Genomic DNA, 24,758 nt, shown 5'->3' on the forward strand with positions numbered 1-24,758 from the left:
GACTGACTAGTTTGCAACCAGCAGAATACAGAGTTATAGCACAGTGAACTTGGCTTACAGATGTTGCTAAAACTTAAAAGGATTGAATTAATCATTTTTGCAGTCACAAGTTGCAACAACTTCACAAAATAAAGTAAATATAACTACATTTTAAGTAGACTTAACGATTACACAAATTGAGATGAATAGTCATATTTTATTATATTTTTAAGGTGATCAGTTACCTAGATTTTTTTTTATGTAAAATCAGTGTTTTACAGTGTTGTTTTGGAGAATTTGTGGATCATATGTTAAGTTCCTCATTTCTTTCAAGTTTGAAAGAAATCAAACCAATTTGCTCAGGGTTAAAATGTTGCCTTATTTTATTAATAATGCCTAACTCCTGTAAGATGTGGAGATGAGCATCCATAGGCATCCGCTCTCGCTCTCCCTCAGAGAGAGAGAGTGATGTGTTTGTAAGCTATGCTAATGGAGCAGGCCCCATGCCCCCGCAGCAGGGAGAACAGTGGTAATGTCAGGAGGAGATAAGCAAATTGCGCCTGTATCATATTGACTTGTCAAGGTTAAGCAGTGTGAGCAGGAGGAGGAGGAAGAGGCGAAAACTCTCCATCCTTCTCACTCCCTCTTTCCTTGAAAGATACATGAGACGCTGGAGGAGAGAGCGAACAAGTGAACAGGTAGAGAGGCGGCTTTGCCTTTAAGCGACCAACCTCCAAACGCAGAGTCCTGTTGAGATCGCAATCACATGGAGCAGACAACAGACACGCGTTTGAACGGGGAGGGTTTGGCTCTCTGCTCTCGTTTAGACTGATTTGATTTAGCTCCACAGGATCTAATTAAGCTCAGACCCAAACCTCTTTGGAGTTTCAGCAGCCATATTGTGAATGTCAGGCTTTGAGAAATGGCCATGAGCGATCAAACCCTGCGTATGTGTGTTTTTATGAACACACATCGAAACGATAGAATAATGGCTGTCAATGGGTATATGGTAATAAAATCTGACGATCGTTATGCATAAGGGGCCGTATAAATTTTAATGACAGCAAATGCGACGTGTAGTAAACATAATAACCAAAACAGTAACAATAATGGCTCTGCCAAGTTAACTTGAGCAAAAAAAAGTGAGAAATGCAGTGAAAAAATCTGCCAGCACTGCCTGAGGTCCATCCCATGGTGATTGTCACAGCGCTTCCCTCTCCCTCTAATTAGCTGTAGCAGTTTTGCTTGAATTCGGTGTATAATCCCCTGGATGAGGTGCAGTCAGCATCTTTCCTTTTCCTAAAAGCACGAGAGGTGCAGTATCATCAACTCCATCTTCGCTCCAACACTGCCTCTGGATGATTTAATAAGGTTAAAAGACTAGTCAGCAATTACCCCCCGCTCAGTGGAGGAAAACTCTGAAACACAATTGCATTACAGACAAAAGCTAGACGCTACATCCACAAAGAAAGCCTTTTACAGTCCAGGCATTAAAAGAGCATTTTTAGTCAACAGCAGTGGTGGAAGAAGTATTCAGATCCTTTACTTAAGTAGAAGTACTAATACCACACCGTGAACATACTTACATACATACAAGTCCTTCATTGAACTTGTTACCTAAGTATTATCAGAAAAATGGACTTTAAGTATTAAAAGTAAAAAAAAACACCTCAAAACTCAAAATGATTTGTATAAAAAAAACACCCAAAAAAACCTAAAAACTTTTTTAAAAAAGAAAAAACAAAAAATATTCAATTATTAAAAAGAAAAAAAAACACGCCCCAAAAACAGATTTTTTTTTTAAAAAAAGAAGAAACAAAACCTTTTTTTTTTAAATTAAACATTAAAAAAAACAGCACCCCCAAGAAATCAAAATCATTACAAAAAATGTTTGTTTTTTTAATGCAAAAATCTAAAGCTGATGAATGTAGTGAACTAAAAAGTACAATATTCCCTCTGAAATGAAGTGGTGTTAAAGAATGAAGTAGCATAAAAATACTCAAGTTAAGTACTAATTCCTCAAATTCATACTTAAGTACAGTACTTTAGTAAATGTACTCAGTTGTATTCCAACACTAGTCAGCAGGGTTTTTTTTTTTAACAACTCTTTTTGATTTTCTAGTTTGTGTGTCCATCCCAGAGCCTGGTAATGGTCAGGCTGAGATAGTCCAGAGAGTGTCATAGAGTGACATTTACTGCCTCTGCTGTGGGGAAACAGGTAAGCAGAGCACACCATCTACAAAGTAGTCCCCTTTGACACCAGCACTCTACAAATCAGGGCTGAACGGCAGGCCAGAACGGGGGGCACTGACACAGAGGTCCTTTAGAGTTCCAGCGTGGCCCAGGAATGTGGCAGAGCGAAGGCAGCTGGGGCAGAGCAACCAGACGTCTGGGATTTGTCTGGCACCATGTTTGATTTTACTAACCTCAACTTAAGATAACTCAGGGGGAGAGAAGTGTCCGGCCAGCTCCTGTCCCACTAAACTAACTCGTTTCCAATTGATAAAAGTTTCTAACTGGGTTGTCATCTCCTCCGCTTGGCTGTGGGGGGTATCAGCTCTATTGAAATTAGTCCTCCTAGTTGCACTTATTAGATAATACTTCCTGTATTAGTGGGGCAGCAGTGATAGCAGGCAGATTTACAGCTCTCTGCGGCAGGCAGCTCACTTTAACATGGGCAGTGTTAACTCTGCTCATTAAACAGAGGATGTCATCACTCCACGCCACCGCTGCATGTTACATGTCACACATATCCTCCATAGGCCAGCCTCTGTCCACCTCCGTCCACAACATCCTCTAAATCTGTCATTGCCACCTGGACCAGCGTCCCACGTTGACCACACCGCCCCGCTTCAGCTTTGTGCATGTGTTGGGCACATGTGGACGGAGACACACAGGTGTTTGTGTGTGCCGAGTGGCACAAAGAGCATTACACACCCAGCCTTTCCTCCGCTCACTGCATGTGTGGACGGATGTGTGGGACAGCGGTCGGTCCATCCGCATGAGGAGAGGTGTAGGCGTGACGCTCATTACAGACCCAACTCTGTACACAGGCCAGATAAGCAGAACAGGACAAGATAAGGAAGCGAGGCCAGCTACAGCAAAGTGCAGCCAGAGATTCTGATGCCAACACCAGATGAAACAGCAACCAACCTTCTCTAAACATTTACTCTACAGTTTACCCATGAAAGTACTGTTTTCATAAACTATTTGCTGCTGCATTTTAATCAATGCAGGGAAAAGCAACTGCTGAATCTGCATGCTTTGCAAAATAATTTTTTTTACTGTAAGAAAAGCGTGCAAATACTAAAAAGATACAGAAAATCTACTTAAAGGGGTACTAAGCCCATTTTCAAAATCCATACATGTTATTCCTGAGGTCTAAGACAGTCAAAAAAATATAAGTAAACATGAACAACTCTTCCCAAATCCAAAACCAGAGTGTTAAAACTTTAAAAAGCTAAAAAAAAAATTTAAAAATGTGATATCATCAAGTATTAAGTCTGGAGTTGCTCAATTTACAGTGAATGGTGAGAGACATATTAGTCAGATCAGTGATTCCCAACTGGTGGATCGCGGTCCAAAATTGGGTCACTGGTTGATTCTCGATTGACTGTCTTATGAACGTTTCAGATATGTTAAAAACAATTTTAAAAAACACCTTATTTGAAGTGCATTGAATTTGCAGCACAAAGCTTTTATTTTTTAGTGTTTTTATTCTTGCAACTTGTTCTATTTCTAAGTGTTGCTTACATTTTGTGAAATAAAATTGAATATGTGGGCATTTCTAATGTGTGGACCTTGAAGTGATGACTAATCCGAAGCCATGATTGGAGTATATGGGTACATGTTCTGTTTCAGAGCTGAAAAAACTACCACAGAATAAAGCTTATTTTGGTCTGAAAAGAAAACAAACATACTGTGGGTCCACAAAATTGGTCTGAAGAAGCTCCAGACTTTACACTTGATGGCATCATAAGTTTGAGACTTACTGTTATGGATTCTGGCTTTAAGAAATAGTAGCTCATGTTCAAAAATATTGACTAAACTAGGTGGTGTTCTTCTTATAAATCGTTATGAGAGGCCATCACCTGTGTCTGTCATCCCATTTACACAGAATTGATACTCTAACAGTGTTTTAAAAGTAATACACCTTTGCAACACAACATATTTCTGCTGAAAATTCAGGGAATTCCTTAAATATTATATTTTGCACATCAAAGTAAATCTGAGACAATTTATTGGGTTTTTGTACTATTAATATTTGCTTAAGAGGAGAGAAAGGGAGTAATGCCATGGGGCTCAACCTCATGCTAAAGGCTCCCTCCAAAGTTTTGTCTCAGCATTGCATGTAATAAATTTTTCAAGGCTTCCACAAACCTTTACATAAAGCACAAATTGCATCAAATACATAAAGAATTTTTAATTGAAGCAATCAAATTTATAAAAATGAAACCATCTATTCAAATTTGCACTTGATTAAAAACAAAATAAATTCAATAAAATAAAATATTATTATTACTTGCTTATATTGTCACTGTCTGTGCAATACATGCTTTGCTGAATGGGTTTTTTTTTTTTTAAGCACATTGAGTTTACCTGTGAATGAAATGTGCTGTACAAATAAAATTACCTGACGTGATTAAAAGTGAATAGAGGCATCACACTTCACCATTTGTTCATTTTTTATCAATTTGTGAAAATTTCATTTTTGCTTAAAGCAGCTGTTTGAAAAAGTTTCCTGAATTACTTGGAGCACCATTTTACCATTGATATCCATTGATTAAATATCTGATGCAGGAAATGTTTATTGTGGCCATTGCATGATGAAAATGGATTTCTACGAAGTCTTAAAATGTGTCGAAATGCACTGATAGTAATAATTTTTCTAACTGCATAAAGGGCCATTGAGGATTTGCCTGGGTCGACTTGCGAAATGACCCTTGCCAGCACTGGCTATTATACTACATTAGTCATTGACTTCTGGGACCAAGCAGGCTTTATGGTTATTCTTCTTTAAGTGGAGTCATCTAATTCAAAACATGGAAATGTGTTTATCTGACTGCCTGTGCATAGTTTCTATGTGTTTGTGTGCATGTGTGTGTACGTGTGTTCATGTGTTTATGGGCTCTGTGCATTAGTGTGCATGAGTATGTGTCTGTATTGGATCACCAGGCAGGTGCGAAGGTCATAATTCAGCTGTGATGCAGATAGTGTTTACTGTATCCAAGCGGTGCCATTAGACATCATGTCTGCAGAAATTTAGCCGTTGCCTCTCATCCAATAGATTGCTCCTCTCATCATCAACAGTGCAATCATTCTCAGTGATAGTAAAGCACAGGGGAGGAAAGAGGAGCCAGCCCTCCAAGATGGATGTGTGTTATTGTTTGTGGGATGACAGTGTGTTTCAATCAGGTCCTCTGTGCGCTAATCCCAGGTAGAGCTTTTGAAGTGCTGAGTCAGTTACTGCTTCATCGATCCATCACAGTGGGTTAGTAGTGGGCAGGTGTACTCCCTGGCTCCCAGGAGACCGAGGAAACACCTGCCCTGCACTGCTCGGGACTTCATCATCCCGCCATTCCTTTGTCTAGTTCTGCCGGGAGCTCAACGTCGGGCCACAGAAAACTGTGAAAGCAGCACTTTTGTGGTCGTTTGTTGCCTGTACACAAAAATTAGGGGAAGGGAGAAATGGTTTTCCCTTGCCTCCCACACCTGCCCCCTCCCTTATTTCTCACCCATGGAGAAGGGACATGCACTGAATGGACCGCACGCAACCGCCTTGGAGCAGGTCCATTTAAACAGAGAGCAGCTGAAAAAATGCAGTCCCCAAATCTTAATTTTATTAGACAATCCCTGTGTTATCAAAATGAATACTCTTTTTACGAGAGGAGGATGACTTTGGAAGTACATTGAGAGAAAGCATAGTGGTTATTATTACATCTGAGAGCAGTGCGCCAGCGAGGGGTGAGAGTCTATGTTTCTCCTGCTGCAGGCAGTCAATTAGTGCCAGGGGGAAACACAGCACTCCTCTGTTGCTCTCCACTGAGGAGCTGTAAATAAAGGTTTTTATTACACCACACTATCTGCGTCTCTTCTCTGGACATCAATAGGCCAATGCACTGGACTGTTTCCTAACATAATCACTCCCCCTCTTTTTATTTCTCACTAAAATCAAGGAGGAAAGTCACAGTCACTGCCTTAAAAATGCAAAAATGGTCCCATTCTTGCATTGATTGTTATACTGACTTTAGCACCAACTTTAACACAAGTGTGTGGAATCCTATCACTGCATTATTCATTTGGGAAAGGATTGACAAACCAAGCTACCTAACACAGTTTATTGCTCCCACAGAGCATTTGGAGAAAACCTGCAATTATCTGTCCATATAAAGGAGAAGGAGAAAAATACTCGGAGCCCATCCTGACCTGTAGCTCATTTAAAAAGGCTTTTACACACAGGGGACGTGTCCCCTTCAGTCCTCCTATAGAACATGTGCACTGATTCTCCACAATTAAAAGAACGATAGTAACAGAAGAGGACTTCTAATTTGACAAAATGAGACACATTTCCACCTTCACCAAAATTGTGCAGAAAGTGCAGACAATTCACAAGAAACCATGAATGATGCTCAAAATGACCAGATGGAGAACCTCCCCCAAACACCCCGTTTCATGTGTCTCCCCATGTTAAAAAAACAAAACAAACTATGCCCTTGATGATCTTAATGACACATTAGCTTAAACTAACATTTTTTTTTCATTTTCAGAAAAAGTTAAATGTTACATAAAACATTCTTGACACTAGACTGAAAGACATTTAAAAAAGTTTGTTTATAATAATTTACTCATGTAGTTACTTTCTGTAGAATCATTGTCATTATCACAAGAAAACAGTATTTTAAATATATATTTATGTTCACTTAGTAGTGACTCGTTTAGTTTACCACTGAATGAGATATATTTTTAGCACTATCATGTTGGACTCTAACACCTTTTTTAAATCATTGTGCTGTAGACTGTGCAGTCTAATAAGGATACTTCAATAGCCAAAAACATACCAAAAAATATTGAATTGTCTTTATGAATAGGGTTATTTTGTGTAATTATTATTTTTTCGTGCCCTTATACGGCAAAATATTTAATTCTATAGAGCAGGAAAAGATATAATTCTTGCTTTGTTATATTTTTTAGTTTATAAAGCACATTAATGCTTTGTAATGCGTATAATGTAGTGATATGTCCTCATACACCCATTTTAGTTACAGAAAGAATCCAAATGCAAGGCCACAATAACCAACTTTAGCTCCTGTAAATTGAATGCTGATTCTATTTATATTTGGTGTGATTTACACCCAGTTTCCTCTATGCAAGTGAACAGGAAACAGATGCTAGGAATTGTTCTTTCCCTAAATTCCTCAGAGAGAGATTCTAGTCAACACCGACGTGTGAGATTGGCTTTGTACTTGCATGCGAAAAGGTAGTAGACAGTGACTAAATTGACTCTCTGGTTTCCCTGCGCTGAATCTCCATTTCCTCAGAGTTTCCACTTGCGTACGTCCGTCTACCCAAACCCAGGCTGTGGCAGGCAGGCAGGCTTCCCTAATGGTGTCATGGAGCCAAGTCTACGCCTTCTCAGGACAAGGTCAACCTTAACACCCCAGGCACCGCAGACAAGGGTTCGGGTGTGTGAGGACATTAAGTTCATAAAAATACTTCAGTGACATGTGATAAGACAAAGTAAACACATGTTACTCGCCGCTTAAAATAAAACGGTTTGAATGTTGTCTCGTGCAAATATTTTAAAGTTAGAATCCTAAATCAATTATCTTTCAACAGTCCCCCCTAATAAAGTACACCTCTGCTGTGCAACAGCAAGCAGGCCAATAATAAAAATGTGTTCCCCATAATGACATTAATTAAGGAAACAAATACAATTAAGGTTTTGAGATGATTGCGGATAATCAAGTAGGCAGACATGTGACACTGGGGAAAAATAATAATTTAGTATCGAGGAATATTGTTTGACATTTACAAGGTGATATGATTTGAAAATAAAAGGCCCATCTTTTCATGGACCATGGTGCCATCTAGAGGTCGCTGAAAAAATGAAAGAATCAGGCACAATATGGCCTCATCTGAGAGGTTAGTGTTAGTAATTGCTTTGTGAACATTGCAAATCTTGTGTTTGGGGATATGTGAGTTCATGGTTAACTGGTAAAGGTAATTTTTGCGTTAGTCAGAGTTGATTATGGGGGTTTAGTGGAAAGGAAACCCTGCAGGCTGAGCTGTTCTTTAATGTATGATCCTTAACACCCTGTGTGCAGTATTATGAGATGGTGCCACCTACTGTTGGATCTTTTATGTCTGAACTTAGAGCACTGTTACTGTAATCAAATTGATGCAAAGGTCAAAAACGATACAGTTTAATAAGTGTGTGTGTTTCCGCACTCTGTATTTTCACCCTTTCACCCACCTGATAAGAATAAAAAGGGGCAAAAGGTTATATTCATGTCATCCTTCACCTCACACATGATTTGCAGCCTCTGGCTCCTCCCTCACAAAGATTTACAGTACATGAAATTTTTGCTGACATGGTGCTCTTGGGCCGCTGCATCTCAGATATATGGTGAACCATAATTTGGAGGTGTAAAATGGGTATAAAACCTGTATTAATTATTTAATCGTGGTTCTAAGTGCTGCCTTTTACTCCACACCAGGATGTCATCCCCCTCTATTTCAGGGGATCGTTATATCACTCATTTGTCACAGAAAAAAAAAAAAATTACAATCAAGCCCGAGATTGTGTATGGTAAATCAGAGCGAACCAAGACTTTTTTATTGGTGTCGTTAACTGTTACTTTTATTAATTTTTCACTCCATTTGATATAAGTGAACTGCTAATTGCATTTAAATCTCAAGCGCTGGACCTAATTGAAGGCCAACCGGCATACGTAGCTGTGATAAATACCCAAAACTACAGTGATAAGAAGAGACTTTAGAAATAAAAACCTATTTCTTCAAAATGCCATATGAAAGGACAAAGCAGCCACCACGAGCGCAGAGAATAGAAATGTCCCTGCCAGGTAGCAGTGTGTGGGACCTGTGATATATCTTTGTGTCAGGGGGCAGTTAGGTACAAAGACTGCGGGGTGTGATCAACAACCAAACAAACATGTTGTCCTGAGGTTGGGGCGAGGAGGTGTACACAGAGCATCCATCAAACTACATCTGTGAGAGGCTGATACTGTACTGTTTAATCTCACGACACCCGCTGCGCCCCGCTCAGCTCCTCCTCGCACATCTCAGATGTGGACTTTCAATTGTGAGATTATTTATCGGGCCTGTCGTGATGATTGCTCAGCATTAGTTCACCGTGGTCACAGGTCTGTATGAGATATGATAATGGACAATATGCAGCAGAAAATAAGGTACCACTTCAGCCACTAGCAAATTACATAGCCTACATATTTTTTTTCAAAAACAAGTCAAAATGCATATGTGTTAATAACAACTACAGGCATAAGAATATTCATCTACAGCCATGCAGTCTGTTAAACCACAGCTATTCGTAGACAAGTTATAATGTGATGTGTCAGTCTTAGTTGATTCAGGCAGTTACATATTCAAATACCTGCTTTTCTCTCTCTTAGTCTTGCATGTATATTGAACATAGGACTGTACAATGTGAAAGAACACTAATTATTTTAACTTAAAAAAGGCTAGTGTCTGCCTGCCTTAAAATTTGAAATTTGAGAAGACAGGTGGTGGTAATTTTATAATGGTTTTACTTGTCTTCTCAAATTCGGTCAACCTAAAGTTAACACAAAGTTAGAACAAATAGTTGCTTTTAAAAGTGTACATATTTCTATGTCTTGTTATTCTGTTTGTACAGGCATATATATTTTTGTACTTTGTAGCATAACACACATACCTATTTTTACATAAGCAAAAACTTTACATACTGATTTCATACATTATAGCATAATTCACACACATTTTATATATATATATTTTACATAATACATTTTAGAAAGAATAAGCTTTCTTTGTGTAGCACATGTCAAAACACAGTTACAAAGTGCTTTACAGAACAAGATGAAATAGTATACATGGTCGATATACAAACAGCAAAAACATAAAAACAAATGAAAACATTGAACAGGCTTAGACCAGATAAAACAGAGTGTGTAATAAAAGCAATGAAAGAGAGATAGAAACTATAGACAAACAACAGATTTACTGGGTTTTTTTGAATATGCTGTTCAGTAAAAGTAGGTTTTGAGGAGTGATTCAAAACGAGGTACTGAGTTTGACAACCTAAGTAGATACGAACCTACGGTATCCAGGCCTACTTCTTATTCTCATACTTCTTATTTCTATTTTCTTATAATTCTTTATATCAGCGCAACTGTTACTGAATTTCTAGTCAGCCATGGAGAGGTTTCAGATATAACTGACAGAGGTGGAAGGTATTTGGTATTTGTGAATACAACCAGCAACATCACTATTAAAAAATTCTGCTTAACAAGTGAAAGTCCTGCACTCAAAGGGTTATTCAAGTAAAGATGCATAAGCAAAATAAACTTTAATTATCCAAAGTGAAAGTATTCATAATGCAGGCAGAATATCCCTTGTCTGTGTGACATTATTACATATTATTTGATCATCATTACTGATACATCAATGTGTTTTCAGTATTTGTGTGTAGCATTTTATGAAAACTTTATATATACGTTTTTATACTGTTGGTTGGTTCAACATACGGTGAGGCATTGAATTTTAGAAGTATATAAATGCAATCTATTATATGTTTTGCTTGTAAAATATTTTTGCATGAATATTAATTATTCAACGTTCAGCAACTATGTAACTGTAGCTGTTGGAAAAATATTGTGGTGTGAAATGCAGTGAAGGATAAACTAACCAGTGAGAGTACTCAAGTACAATACCCGAGCAAATGTACTTAGTTAGTTTCCACTGCTGACATTAGTAATAGTTTCAGATACTGACATTAATGTAGAAAATTCAAACTGCTGGGTGAAAAATATATGAAGATGCATCAGCTGTATTTCCAGAATCAGTGATTTTTAGCTTTTCACTTTCACTTCAAAAATGTTGGCTGTCTGGATCTACATGATAATACACATAATAATAACTGTGTACATGATAATTACATTTAAAATACAAGTAACAAAGCCACACTATTGCCATCAGGTCAGTTCTGCAATGCAGAGTTTTGGTTGCATTACTACATAATGCATTCAAATGCTTGTTTGGGTTTTGATTTGTTCCAATACTGACATTAAGCAAAACTTCCTCATGACATTTAGACAATACCCAACCATCTGCCCTACTCCAACAACAGCAGCTCACTCAGGCTTCAGATGCAAAGTGTAGCTTCAGTCTTACTGAACAGGTACTCAGTGCAAATATGCAGAAAATATACAGCCCTTTGTTGTAGGCAATACCATCACCATCCTCAAATGGTCCAACAGAGTCCAGTTTTCAAAGAAGAAGATAGTTTTTCACATTGCAGGGCATCAAAAGTAAATACACAACCCAATAAAATAGGATATTACTGTTTTCAATAATGTTTCCTAACTAAGGGTAGCCTACTGTCTGAAGCACAAATGTTACCAACCCCTCACACTCATCAGGAGTTTAATTAAGGAAAAATATACATTGAAACTATAATGTGGCTGTGATTTAGTCATATTTTTAAAGATAAGAGGAACAGAGCAATTTCTGCTCAGCTATTTGTGTTGTGCCCACAAATCTATCCATTATCTCTAAGCAAATACTGTAACTGCAGGAGAATAAAAGGACCAACACACAGACTGTCTCTTGAATTTGAACTATGGACTGACCATAAATACTCATCATTAACAGTGTCAGAAAAACATTACCCTTTTTATTGGGGCTGTATTTTCCTCACACACTACAATAAAGTTAATGACAGACATTGTCCAAACCATAAAACAGTCATATATTTGGATGCTGGTCAGCTTCAACAAGGCTCAGTAGCATCTGGCTCATAGATCATTCTCACCCAATCAAGTATTCTTTTCAGAAAGATCTGACTTGAACTAAAAACACAGATGTATGTCTTTTTTTCCCCCCAAAATCACAGCTGAATACAGTTTACATATCAGTCTGAGGACACTTTCAATCACTCTCCATGAAGTCTGAGAAACTGCTGCTAAATGTGTAACACCGTGCAAATATATACCACACAGAATAAATGTGTTCATGAAAGTTAGCAATAAGAGTGATACTTGAGATGATGCAGCTAACAAAGATAAACAAAACAGCTCCTTACAAAACAATCCAAAAGCACTTCAGTGAATATACGACTTTGTGAAGTTCATTTGCTTTGATCAGTGCAGCCGAGGGTGAGCTGTGAAATCCGTTCCTCTTGGTTTGGTTTGATTTATTTGTTTACACATATGCGAGTGACAGGAGCAACAGAAATGTGAAAGTTGAAAAAAAAAAAAAGACTCTGAATGGCTCGATCGAGGGTACTCTCCAGTGATTACCATAATCCATTGGTTAATGAATAAAAATATTACAAAGATGGGAAGGAGAGAAAGAATAAAGGAAGAAAGAGAATCACTAATTATTTGTATGAAGTTTATACAGATAATTCGTAAATATAACATTTGTACATCCATAAGTGATGTTCTGAGTTCACTTTTGAATTTGTTAATAAATTGCACTTAATGCAGCTACAGTGTGTGGACCTTTTTTAATGTTTTAATTGCTATCTTTTTTGTCCAGCACCTGCCTGAAACATTTTTTGGATGTGCACAACTACTATGTTTGTAATACACATCCATAAGTGTAATATACACAAGTATAACTCTTCATTATTGCAGTATATGCTGCTATTATTTTGAATTTTTCACCTTACAAATAGTTAGCATGTTGCAGAGTCTGATGCATCATCATATGACTGACTGCAGGGCCTTTATAGTAGTGCTATTAGCAGTAAACTTCCTCAACTTGAACATCAACAAATGCAATGATTACAATGAAATGATTGCTCTCTTTACTGAAACGTACTTTTTTTTGACTATTTGAATTAACTTCCATTATAACTGTGTTGTTTTGTGATCATTTGTAGGTTATCAGTTACAATTTATGAAACGGGACCAGGATGTTCATTGTACTTGTTGTGGTCACAGATTGTTGTAGTAACTGATATTGCACCAGTAAAGAGCAATATCAGTTAAGTTCAGTCCCGCATTATAAGCTCATTTGAACCATGCCTTGTAGTAGGGGCCCTGTGTTGAACTATAGTTTTAAGAGCCTTGTTGTTTTTGTGTTTACATGTTGCACATCTATCCATACGTGCATATTAAATACATGTATGGAGGGATGCATGTATGAATGTAGTAGGAATTAAAGACAAATAATTCTACGTTGTACCTTTTTTTTTTGCCCTGGAGCCTCAATTAATCCAGTTTACTCACACTAGTTAAACACCATAGTTTTACATGTCATGCTTTCAAATAACTGATCCATCCAAATAAAGCAATTTAAATGCATTAGAACAATTGCATTTTCATTGCCAAAGTTGCACCTTACTTTTCGCCACTTCTGTTATCCAGCTGGTTCTTTTATTGCCTATACTCTATTAATATTCATGTCTCTTTTATTTAGGGCTTGATAATCAGATTTAATTTGGCTATTGTTGCGGAGCTTTATGTCAAAAATCGAGTTTCTGCTTCTCAAATTTGTAGATTTTATTCCAACATTGGGGGGTAACGGGAATTTCGGGTTGTGTCCCAGAAATCTTTGAGATTAAATGGTACATTTGGTATCTATTGGTGATTTCCCCCCCATTATTTTATGGTGGGATTGTCTTAAATTTCTTCAAAAATAAAAGTCCTCTGCTACTGTCATGTTTTTATAACCAACACTGAACAAGAAGTTGATGAAATTATCAGTTGCTTTGCAACACAAAAATGATGTTATAGGTGAGATCAGAAACAGACATCTAATTAAAACCACACCCAGCAGCCTCACTGAACAATGAGCCACTCAAAATCATGGGTTACTTCAAGGTTTGTCTTTGTGTTTTTCTTGTATGTTTCCTACTATGAAACTGACAGCACTGTAGTAGGTCTCTTTTAAATTAAATGTCAATTTTGGACTGGAGTCTGCCCCAAAATTCAGGGGCTGACTGAGAAACATGTCCCTGTTTAACCAGGAGGAGGCGCAAATTATCTTTTCTTTTTCACTGCACGAAACCAAACAGGGACAAAGTCTGCAAACAAAACATGACATTTCAGTGCGCAGCACTTTGTTGATTTATACTGAATTTTGTATAATCACGTGAACCACAGTATGTATCTGGTGTTATAGTTTTAATGTGGATGATTGTCCTCCAGGACAGACAGACAACCAGACCGACTGGTGTCCTGGTCACGTGATCCACTCAGCTCTGCGGCCGTGGACATCTGCAAAATGGAGGTGAAGTGCCCTCAAATGTTGCAAATAAAATACCGTTATTTGTCAAGTGCATTAAAACCGAGGTTACTATTTAACATAAATGTAACATTGGGAAGGGAATGCATGTTGTGTCAGAAAAGATCGTACATTTTCTGTAGCGTTAGCATGGCTCGACGTTTAGCGCTGTTTACTGTAGCTAACGCTGTAGCTAACGCTGCAGCTAACTTAAGCTAATGGCTGTCACACTAACATTTAAAGGGCGCTTCTGCCGGAGAGCTCTGTGATGGGTTACTGTTTGAATTTACAGTTGAATGAACATTATTCTTTTCTTTCTTTAACCCGCATTACTTGTCCAAACAAAGAGTTAAAGTGAGTATTTATTAATAGCAATGTTGCAGCGTTCCTGTAGGCAAACGCTAGCTGTCAAAGCTAGCATTAGGCCGCTCGGCTAATTTAGCCTGATGTAACCTGTATTTTGGATTTCAGGCCTCGGTCTGGAGGCTTTTTGCATATCAACAAATTAACATACATAATGCAGCCATGTTAGCGTTTATCCATGCACTGGGTTTGTTTGAGATGTGAGATTTTTAATGACATGTTTAACGTTAGCTCACAATGTAGCTAAAATGGTACGACCCAGTGTGAAGACTGTCAGTGCTGTGCAGGCGCAGATATATTGTTTATATCTGCAAGAGCATTCAAACGTCATGTAACCCCGCTGTTTTTTTCCCCTAAACTCGTCTCTCCAACATCTTCACTGCTACAATGATATTTAGTTTGTTGTGTTGCTTGTATAGGACCGTGAAGCTAAAGAGCCCGAGCAGCTCAGAAAGCTGTTTATTGGAGGCCTGAGCTTTGAAACCACGGAAGAGAGTTTACGGGCCCATTTTGAACAATGGGGAACCCTCACGGACTGTGTGGTGCGTATTTTTATTGTAATCTGTTAGATAGTCTCATGTTGTAATAATGGACAACGTTAACTTTGAAAGCTGCAGACCTGTAACCATTTAAAACTTGGACGAAGTGGCTTGACTTCTTTCAAAAACATTGAAAGAAGGTAATGAGCAAATCTACAATAAATGAGTACGAAGGTAAATGAGTATTAACTGGAATCATTCAAAAAGCAGTAAAAGAATAAAAATCCTTAAATTATAATAGATAAGAATAATATTTATCTTCAGTAACCCCATTTTATGTATATAGTTATCATAATTCTGTGTTTAGTAATCTTTATTTTTCACTAGTTATTTGATTTTTTTTTTCTAATGATTTACTCTCTTATTTTAAGTAATTTTCAGGTGATTTTCTTGTCACTCTTTTTTGTTTTTTTGCAATTTGCCAGACATTTCATGCCAAGTGCCTTTTCCCCCCTATGTTTTCGAAAGAAGTTAAACTGATTTGTTAACTTTTAGGTTTAAATACTTGTGAAAGGCATCTGAATGCAGCACAAGAAAACTAATGATGATGCTGGTTTCAAACCTGTTCTCACTATTATTGTGTATGTTATTTCTAGGTGATGAGGGACCCCAGCAACAAGCGCTCAAGAGGGTTTGGCTTTGTGACATACTCCACGGTATCAGAGGTTGATGAGGCCATGAAAGCAAGGCCTCATAAAGTAGATGGGCGAGTTGTTGAACCCAAGAGGGCCGTGTCCAGAGAGGTACAAATCTCAGAGCGGAAGGCAGATACTACAGCCATGTTAATGTTTGGTGTGTGTGCTCACTGATACACTCTGTTTCAGGACTCGAACAAACCAGGCGCCCACCTTACAGTGAAGAAAATCTTTGTCGGTGGAATCAAGGAGGACACTGAGGAGTACCACATTCGGGAGCATTTTGAGAAATACGGAAGGATTGAATGCATTGACATCATGGAGGAACGCTCCACTGGAAAGAAGCGAGGGTTCTGCTTTGTCTCCTTTGATGACCACGACACTGTTGACAAAATTGTTGGTATGTGGATGTTTAGACGTCAGAGTTCACCAGGCTGTTAGTCGGGCTGCACAGTTAGTCAATTGTTTATCACAGTTGCGGTTTTGTCTTCTCACAAATAGACGAACACGATTAACTGCAATATTGGCAGTTAAGACGTGTACTCCGCTCATTAAAAGCTGTGCTGCATATCAAATCAAGTGCTTCATGAATTAACAACTAGCCTCCACTTTTGAAGAGCTGTCTGCAGCACGTGCACCCCACAGCGGCAGCTTGTTAAAAACGTTCCTGAATGTTGAATCTGCAGACTGTAAAAAGAAAAATTATTCATCATCAAACATTATCTTCCGTAATTTGGAAGTATTTGGGATTTGAAAAAACAAAGTGGCACAGCTGATGTGTGAAAGCCCCGGAAAACAACATAATGCAAACATAAATACAATGAATGCATGAAGATCAAAAAGAATAACATCACTGACATTAGCTCACTGAATCCCTGTCCTTGTCCAGCTTTAGCTCAGACATCCATGACAGCAACGCTGCAGTGTGTCACTGTACTGTGACCGCTGTATAAAAAAATATATACATATTTAGTGGCAGATACATATCCATGGGAGATGTCGTGAATTCAGTTGATGAGGAATTTATTTTAAGTCTTATTTTTATGCTGTTTTATGTACGTTAAACAGAATGTATTACAAAATTAAAGTAAAAGCAGTACTCTTTATTTAAATATGAAAATGCAATAAATATTTGTCCCTAAATACACTGAATAAACATAATTAATAGTTTGTATCTCAATATTTGATCAAAACAGTTGTAATTATCATTTTGGCCATTATACAGCAGCCTTAGGTGTTAGTATTAAAGCAATAATATGTAACTGTATTCTTTTTCTTCTTTTTGTTTTCTTATAGCCCAAAAATTCCACACAATCAACTTCCACAACTGTGAGGTCAGGAAAGCGCTCTCAAAGCAGGAAATGAGTGCCATTTCCCATAACAGGGGTAAGCATACCAACAAATGTAGGGAAAATTTATACTCGCTGACAAATATTGTACACACTGTTTGGAAGTGACTGATGTTGTAATCAGCTCTAAAATGTCCATTTCAGGCAGAAGTGGAGGATCTGGAAACTTCATGGGGAGAGGTAGTAATTTTGGCGGTGGTGGCAACTTCGGTCGAGGTGAGTAGTATTTGCCTGCCAGGTTAAAGTGGCTCTGTCGTCAATCACACTGATGCAGGTGATATGCAGGTGATGTTTACATGTCAGTAGGGGTTGCGGGATCCAACTAACAAACTAAAGAAAGTAAAATGGTTGTATCGTTTGAGTTGTATCTTAAGTAATTGAAATGATCAGCCCTTGACATGTAGCATCTCATTTTGAGGGGGGTCCTAAAGACAAAAATAGAAAACTATAAACACAAACAAAAAAGTATTACATTATAAACATGCAGTATGAATAGACAGCTCTCTCACCCTCAGTGCTCAGCGGTTGTAAATAAGGAATTTGACTCAAGGACTTTGTTAATAAATTAGTTAAATCAATTACATAAGCATAAACATAACAAGCATTTTGAGTAGTTTGTCATTTTTTATTGCAATTCACAAATTAAAAACATGAAGAGGTTGGTTTAAAATGGGAAAATCAAGATGTCTTGAAGTAGCGAAAAAAAGTAGCTGACTTCAGAAGGAAGATTATATTTGTTATGTCAAAGGGCATCTGAACAACTACGGAGGACCAGAAATTGTTTAAATGGAAGGGACAATTCCTACTGTCTGTTTTGTTTATAGATCAAATGCAAATAAATGGGCCGTAACTATCAGGTAAAATCAGTTACACAGCTTAGTCTAAGCAGGATGAAGCTCTGCTTTGAAAACTACCTTTGTGAGTTGATTTCCGCATGCACTTGTCAGACAGCAGACAGATTTATATCGGATTTATGGAACGTGTAAGACGATCGGCCGTATTGACATGCAAAACAAGACAAAGTCAGGCGACAGAAGCATGTCTTTAGCCTCATTCCCACTCGTTTTGGAGAGAAAAGGGTATTTCTATCATTGCTGCTATACAAAAATGCTTTTGAATATTTGAGTCACATGTCACGTGTTTACAGTGGAGTTGTGTTGTCTCTTCTAGCCTCATTTTCAAATGTATCCACTTCATATTTAAAAATGTCACCTAGGTTTGGACAACAGGTCAAAGCAGAGAGAGATTGTTAATCACATGAAAATTCATTAATATGGACGTCTGTGACAGGACTTCAAGAATACAACGGACCAGTCGTTTTTAATGCAAAACATATTTTATCCTTGTTTTTTAGGTGGCTTTGGCGGAGGACGAGGTGGTTACGGTGATGATTTTGACAATGGTTAGCCCTGGTAAAATTTTAATTTAAGAGGTGTAAAATATTTCAATTCAATAATAAGTTAAATATCCTTGCTCACTTGCACTACAACTGCGTCCCATCTTTGAAAGGTGCTTCACAGCAGTTAGCGTTTTTCGTAGTTGTTTTAAGTTTGCTAGTTTTCTGCTGTTACAGGTCCAGGAGGAAACTACGGTGGAGGACCGGGTTACGGAGGGGGCCGAGGGGGCTATGGAGGTGGTGGTCCAGGGTATGGCAACCAGGGTGGTGGCTTTGGTGGCAGCTGTGACGGAGGTTATGGAGGCAATGACGGAGGTAAGAATTGGACTTATTTAATAATAATAATAAATAAATAATAAACTTTAGATTAGATTAAATTAAATCAAAAAAGGCCAACAAGGCAATGTAATATAAAAAAACATTCATATATAGTTTATAAACTAAAAACAGAGTATTTAGTACACACATACCTACCTGAAAATTCACTGGGGTGTACGCTATATGACGTGATAAGTGTGCAACGCTAAACACTCCCTACATACCCGAGTGTACTGTAATACCGTGATAAAGCCCAAGCCTAACTTGTAATGTTAAGTGATGAAAATTAACGTAAACAGCTTATTTGCTGCTTGATACAAACGGAAAACTCGCCTAGTTCTCATTTTTCATGACTTAATAGCCAAGCCTTCCCCTTTAAGAAAGGTTACCTGTATATGTGATGAATGTGCTAGCATTTGTTATTAAAAGTGAGGCTCTCCTGAGTTTGTGTGTGGAAAAAAAAAAGTATCGTAACCACACCAGCAAGTGTCGCAGACACAGTGACATGCATATTATTATGGGTCTTTTAAAAGTCATGGAAAAGTTTTGATTTGAAACAAATGTGTGGGAACCCTGCTTATACGTAACTCATAGAGGACGTGCTGAGCTGAACTCTTTGAACCAGTGCTTGCCTCTAAATTGACACTTATATCTTTTAGGATATGGTGGTGGGAATTACAATGACTTTGGGAATTATGGTGGACAGCAGTCCAACTATGGGCCCATGAAGGGAAACAACTATGGTGGCAGAAACTCAGGCGGACCCTACGGCGGTGAGTTTTACCCTCCATAGTGATATATCCAGCAACAAAACATCACAGTTACTCCTGAGGAGCATCTCACGTTTTACATGGTAACCAATTCTTGACTTCAGGTGGCTACGGCTCTGGCGGCGGCGGCGGAAGTGGCTACGGCTCCCGGCGATATTAATTATTTCATGTTTTGGTAAGTTACATTCAGTTCCACACCGCCCTCGTAGCACAGTACAGAGTGAGCCCATGAAAGTGCAGAATAACTATTTGTTCTATCCTGTATCCATTCAACAGGCTTCAGTTCTTAGCAGGAGAGGCGAGGAGGTGAGCAAAGGAATTGTCAGGAAAGCTGCAGGTTACTTTGAGGCAGTCATCTGAGAGCATTAGAGGAACACACAAGTCAGACATTACCGCAGCTAAATCGGAGAAGTTTATGGAAGAAGGACTGTATACACAAGACATGAGTGCAGATGATACCCTTCCCTAATTGTGATAGATGTTTCCCTACAAAGCTATTTTTCCTTTTATGCGTCTGAAGTGTGTGTATTGTGCCTATGGTATCAGGGTTAAAGAGTAAATTGTTTTTTTTATCTGAAGCCAGTTCTTAATATCTTTATTTTTCTTTTTTTATATGGGTTAGTTGTCTGCTGGGCAATTAATCTTTTGTCTTTTAACCTTGTTTTTTTTGTCATAGTTATTTCAGGCCCTCAGATGAGCTAGAACTGCTCCATTTTTTTCTTTCTGACATTATTATGATTGCTCAATTGCAAGTGTCAAGTGTATTTTGATTTTGTATGTGAAGCACAGTGTGTAAAATCCTTCGTAGTACCAGTGTCAACAAATATAAGCAATTAAATTAGAATTAAGGGAATCCCCTCAACTCTTCTTGTTCCCAGAAAATCAAATTCTAGATTGTTCGACTATTTTGATTAGAAGAAAAAGACCGAATAAAATTGTGTAGTAAAGTAACACAAGGTTCAGTGCGTCATTGGTTCAGAAAAAGAGAAAATGAGTCATTGATTGATATGTTGCTTGCACATTGTGACTGTGAAGTTTAGCAAAGCAGCCTGTCCAGAACTTTCTCCTCTTTTGGGGGCATTATTTAAGATGTGTGGGTGAAATAGTGTATTTACTGTATTTACTTGTACAAGGGAGTTTTGGGTAGTCCTAGGGCCCATACACCACCTATGCCAGTGTTGAGCGAGTAGGATTATAACGGCCACAAGCACCTGCAGTTGGGCCCTCAGCATCACTAGTGTGGAAGATTGCAGATGACTGTCAGACAGGACGTCTTCAGCCCCCAGCCAGCACAGTGGACCAGTCAGCAGTTTGAGAGAGAAGGGAGAAGGCAGCATCGAGCACACCGACCATGGAGGAAGCTTGCAGTGTCGTTCCTGGTAGTGAGCGTCTATCTCTTTTCAAGGCTAGCTAAACCCTCCAGCAGCTGGTGCTAGCGAAGAAAGACTAGTTCCTGGACACATTGAAGATCCTGTTGAGTCAGAGATACCACAGTTTTTACCCTAGATTTCAGACATTAACAAGAAAAGGGAGTGAGTATTTCACAAAAAGCTGACTTAAGAAGATGGAGCAGGTAAGAGTAACCACTTTGCTTGATTTGCAGATGTGGAAAGAGGCATTCTCTTCTTGCTGAAAATCTGTAAAGACCTGATAACATGGAAGGTTCTGGATGGGTAAGACTTTTTCAAAATATTATCCAAGGCTGCTCTTATTGTAATCTAACAGTGCACATGGTGGAGAGTTCTTTTAAGGTGAATGGAGATATTTAGTGTTGCTCCACTTTGACCAGGAATCAGCCTGTGACCTTCACACACTGCTGGAGAATAACTATCTTTCCATGTTTTATTGCATTTGCTATCAGTAAAACAGTCCCGATAAAGTTGACAGAGATGAGACGCCCTTGGGTCATGATGGGAAAATTAAAACTATGTACACTTGTTGGCCACTTTATTAGGCACACCTTAACAATCTAGGCAGGGCAAGTTTATTTATAGCACATTTTGTCAACGAGGCTATTCAGATTGCTTTATGTAAACATCAAAAGCATTGAGACTAAGTGCAGAAGCAACACACTATAAAAGGAAATTTCAATTCAATCTAAAATGCCATTCAAGAGCAAGAGGGTAGAAAATTAAAACACAGACATTCAAAAAGCAAAGTGACTACAAGAAATGAAAAATATTTGACATAGCAAAATATTTAGAAAAGTCGATTATTTAAAAGGAGCGTCGCAGCAGGCCTGTAGTTTTCTGGAAGGTAGCTCCAGATGTGTGGTTTATTAAAACTAAAACATTGCTTCCCCATGTTTTGTCTTGACCTGAGAGGTCTTCACATTTCATACGGTAGCACTAGGTCAGAAATGTATTTTGGCCCCTCAACCATGTATTGCTTAGTTAACCAACAATGGTGTTTTGAAATGGATTCTCTGACAGGAAGTCAGTGTAAATACTGGTGCAATGTGATCCACCTTACTCCTATTGAGGACTTGCGCAGTAGCCTTTAAAATCAGCCGCAGCTGTCTGATCAATTTTTACTGAGACCAGTAAAGACACTGTTACAATAGTCAAGTCTACTGACTTTGTACATAATTTATTGTAACTATTAAAATTCAGGTCTGAGTCCAAGACTACAGCAAGATTTGTGGCACTGTTACAGTTCAGTACAACGGTTCTTGTGTTTCAGTTTTGGAAACTAAACCTCTTATTACAGAGGTCATAGTTAAAAGGTGGTGTTGTAATGGAAAACATTATATTGAGAGGCGTTTCTAAGTTTTGTCCTCCCTATTACATACATACGGATCAGAATATTAGAAACACCTCATTATAATTCAGTCCAGTCCAACACCACCACATACAACAACCCCGCTGTTAAAACATGGAATTGAATTAATTGATTGATTAATTGATAGTTAAAAGAAAGCTTGCACATTATAGGCATCATGCATTACATTGTGTGTGTACCCAAAAGTGGCCACTGAGTGTATATGCTAATGCTAAGCTAGCACGCGCATCATGCAGCGATAAAATGTCTTGAGGTCTCATCAGCCTGTAAATAAGCAGAACAAAGTAAACAGTGGTGGGGGTAAAGTTGATATTTTTCATGGCAATATTATATTGATATACAAACACAAAATACATTTTTTTAAAATACAAATGAATAATATCACAAATACAAATTGAACCTGGTAGCCTCCTAGTTAATAAATTCAATTGCCTTTTCAGTCAAGTCAATACATTTTGCAGCAAGTTAGATGAACAGACTAATTATTTCTTAAATTAAACAGATGTTGACAAAGTTTCCTGTTCCTGGACATAACCTGCAGTAGGTAAAAGTAATGAATAGAAATATATTACAATACTTAAAATATTGCAAAATGTTAAAAATGGCAATATTTCAGATCATGACTCAAGTATCATGATAATATAGTTTACCCCAGGTAAACATAGTAAAAAAGTACTTTTTACCAATAAATTGTATAGTAATGTAAAGGCTGTTGCTCATAGTGATCATAATGCAATGAATAAATATGTAATATGTAATTGATTAGATTAGTAATCAGTATGATTCAACAGTCCTGAGGAGGTCAAATCCTCTGCATAAATAACAAGGGCAATTCCCCTAAAAAGATAAATCATTAATCAAATGTTAATTTTATTTTATTATTCATATTTATTAACTTGACAGTTAGTTGGTTAATATGGGGAACTGGGCAAATCCTATCAACAGAATGAAACCAAGGTCACAAGTTGAAACTAACAGTGGTATGACTAACACAGTGTACAGACTTACAGCAAAAACTCACAACTCTCCTGCTGTCTGCAAGGTGTTAGCACAGATGAGTATTGGTTCAAAAGCCAAAATCACTTTCATATTGGCTGACAATTTTTTTACCTCCCAAGTTCTGAATCATTGAAATGTCAAGGGAAATTTGGTAAGGTTTTTTCAAAAGATCTTCTGCTACTGTACTTGTAGTTTTGTTACTGTACATGAATATATATATATATATATATATATATATATATATATATATATATATATATATATATATATATATATATTCACATTTTTGATAATTTAACTTTAAGATTGAAATGTATCTAACATGTTTATATTCATTGGCCATGCTAAACATGTTATCCAATATCCATGGTTGAACTAGGACCCAAAGGATAAACTGCTTTAAATTAAATGGATTTGAAAGAATTCAAACACACACTAGTCTAAAAATGGGAAGAAAAAAAAACAATACCTGCTGATATGTTTCTCAGTCAGTTGAAGACTAGTGTTTCTGCAGAGGAATGTAGAATAACTAACTCCACTGGAGTACAGCCATGCTTGGCATAGGCACACCAGTTTCAATGAATTATGTTGGCTAAACCAGTACAATATGTGAAGTGTTACTTGTGCTCTTAAATAAAATCATTTTTCAATGACTTGAGTGTTTTATTTGTAAAACAAATACATAATTGTGTGTAGCTGTAAATGTATTTTTGTAAAATCCAGCTGTTAATAGTTGACTCCCAGACTTCCTTTAGTCTCTCACCAGTTCAGTTTGCCACACGCCCTCTGACGTTTGTCATGAGAGCGGAAAATTGGCTTGGTGATCAAAGGTAGTGTTTGTGTGTGAAAGTGCATGTAGAGCACATACTGATTGCGTAGGGCTTTACCTTTGAATATGCGTGCCGAGGTTGGACCATTGTGAAGTCGCCATGTGTGGTTCACACTGAGCATACTCTACTGTAGCTCCACAATTGTGCTCTTTGTTGTGTAACATAATGAATTCGGTGGGTCTGATTCCTTTTGAGGCTCGAGTTTTTCAGTATTAAAAGATTTAGGTTACTGTACAAACAAGGTTGCTCTTATAAAATGCAAGCAGATTGTAAAAGTGGTTCAAGCCAATAACTCTTTTGTTTCAGTACAATATTCCTTTTCTTTGCTTC

General features: G+C 37.8%; 1 protein-coding gene across 2 annotated transcripts; it reads left to right on the plus strand.

Moving 5' to 3' along the window:
• Positions 1-14,297: 14,297 nt before the first annotated feature.
• Positions 14,298-24,251, plus strand: hnrnpa3 (heterogeneous nuclear ribonucleoprotein A3). 2 transcript variants are annotated; one of them, XM_088083261.1, is made up of 11 exons: positions 14,298-14,454; positions 15,231-15,353; positions 15,947-16,093; positions 16,175-16,385; positions 17,282-17,371; positions 17,479-17,550; positions 18,689-18,736; positions 18,908-19,045; positions 19,708-19,821; positions 19,923-19,993; positions 21,422-24,251. In XM_088083261.1, exons 1-10 carry the CDS (start codon positions 14,449-14,451, stop codon positions 19,976-19,978), a joined length of 1,005 nt encoding a protein of 334 aa, XP_087939387.1. In that variant the 5' UTR covers positions 14,298-14,448; the 3' UTR covers positions 19,979-19,993; positions 21,422-24,251. The 2 variants fall into 2 exon arrangements, with proteins under 2 accessions (XP_087939387.1, XP_042350692.2); XM_042494758.2 differs by lacking the exon at positions 21,422-24,251 and adding an exon at positions 20,095-20,774.
• The last annotated feature ends 507 nt before the right edge of the window (positions 24,252-24,758 follow it).

The sequence above is a fragment of the Plectropomus leopardus genome, chromosome 10 (assembly GCF_026936395.1).
Source record: "Plectropomus leopardus strain MGB_pleo_1.0 chromosome 10, ASM2693639v1, whole genome shotgun sequence".
NCBI lineage: Eukaryota > Metazoa > Chordata > Actinopteri > Perciformes > Serranidae > Plectropomus > Plectropomus leopardus.

Excerpts from the sequence above, each read along its gene's own strand:
- hnrnpa3 (XM_088083261.1), top strand. Across the intron at positions 16,094-16,174 it reads AGAGGGCCGTGTCCAGAGAG|GACTCGAACAAACCAGGCGC; the intron begins GTACAAATCTCA and ends ACTCTGTTTCAG. Across the intron at positions 19,822-19,922 it reads CTCAGGCGGACCCTACGGCG|GTGGCTACGGCTCTGGCGGC; the intron begins GTGAGTTTTACC and ends TCTTGACTTCAG.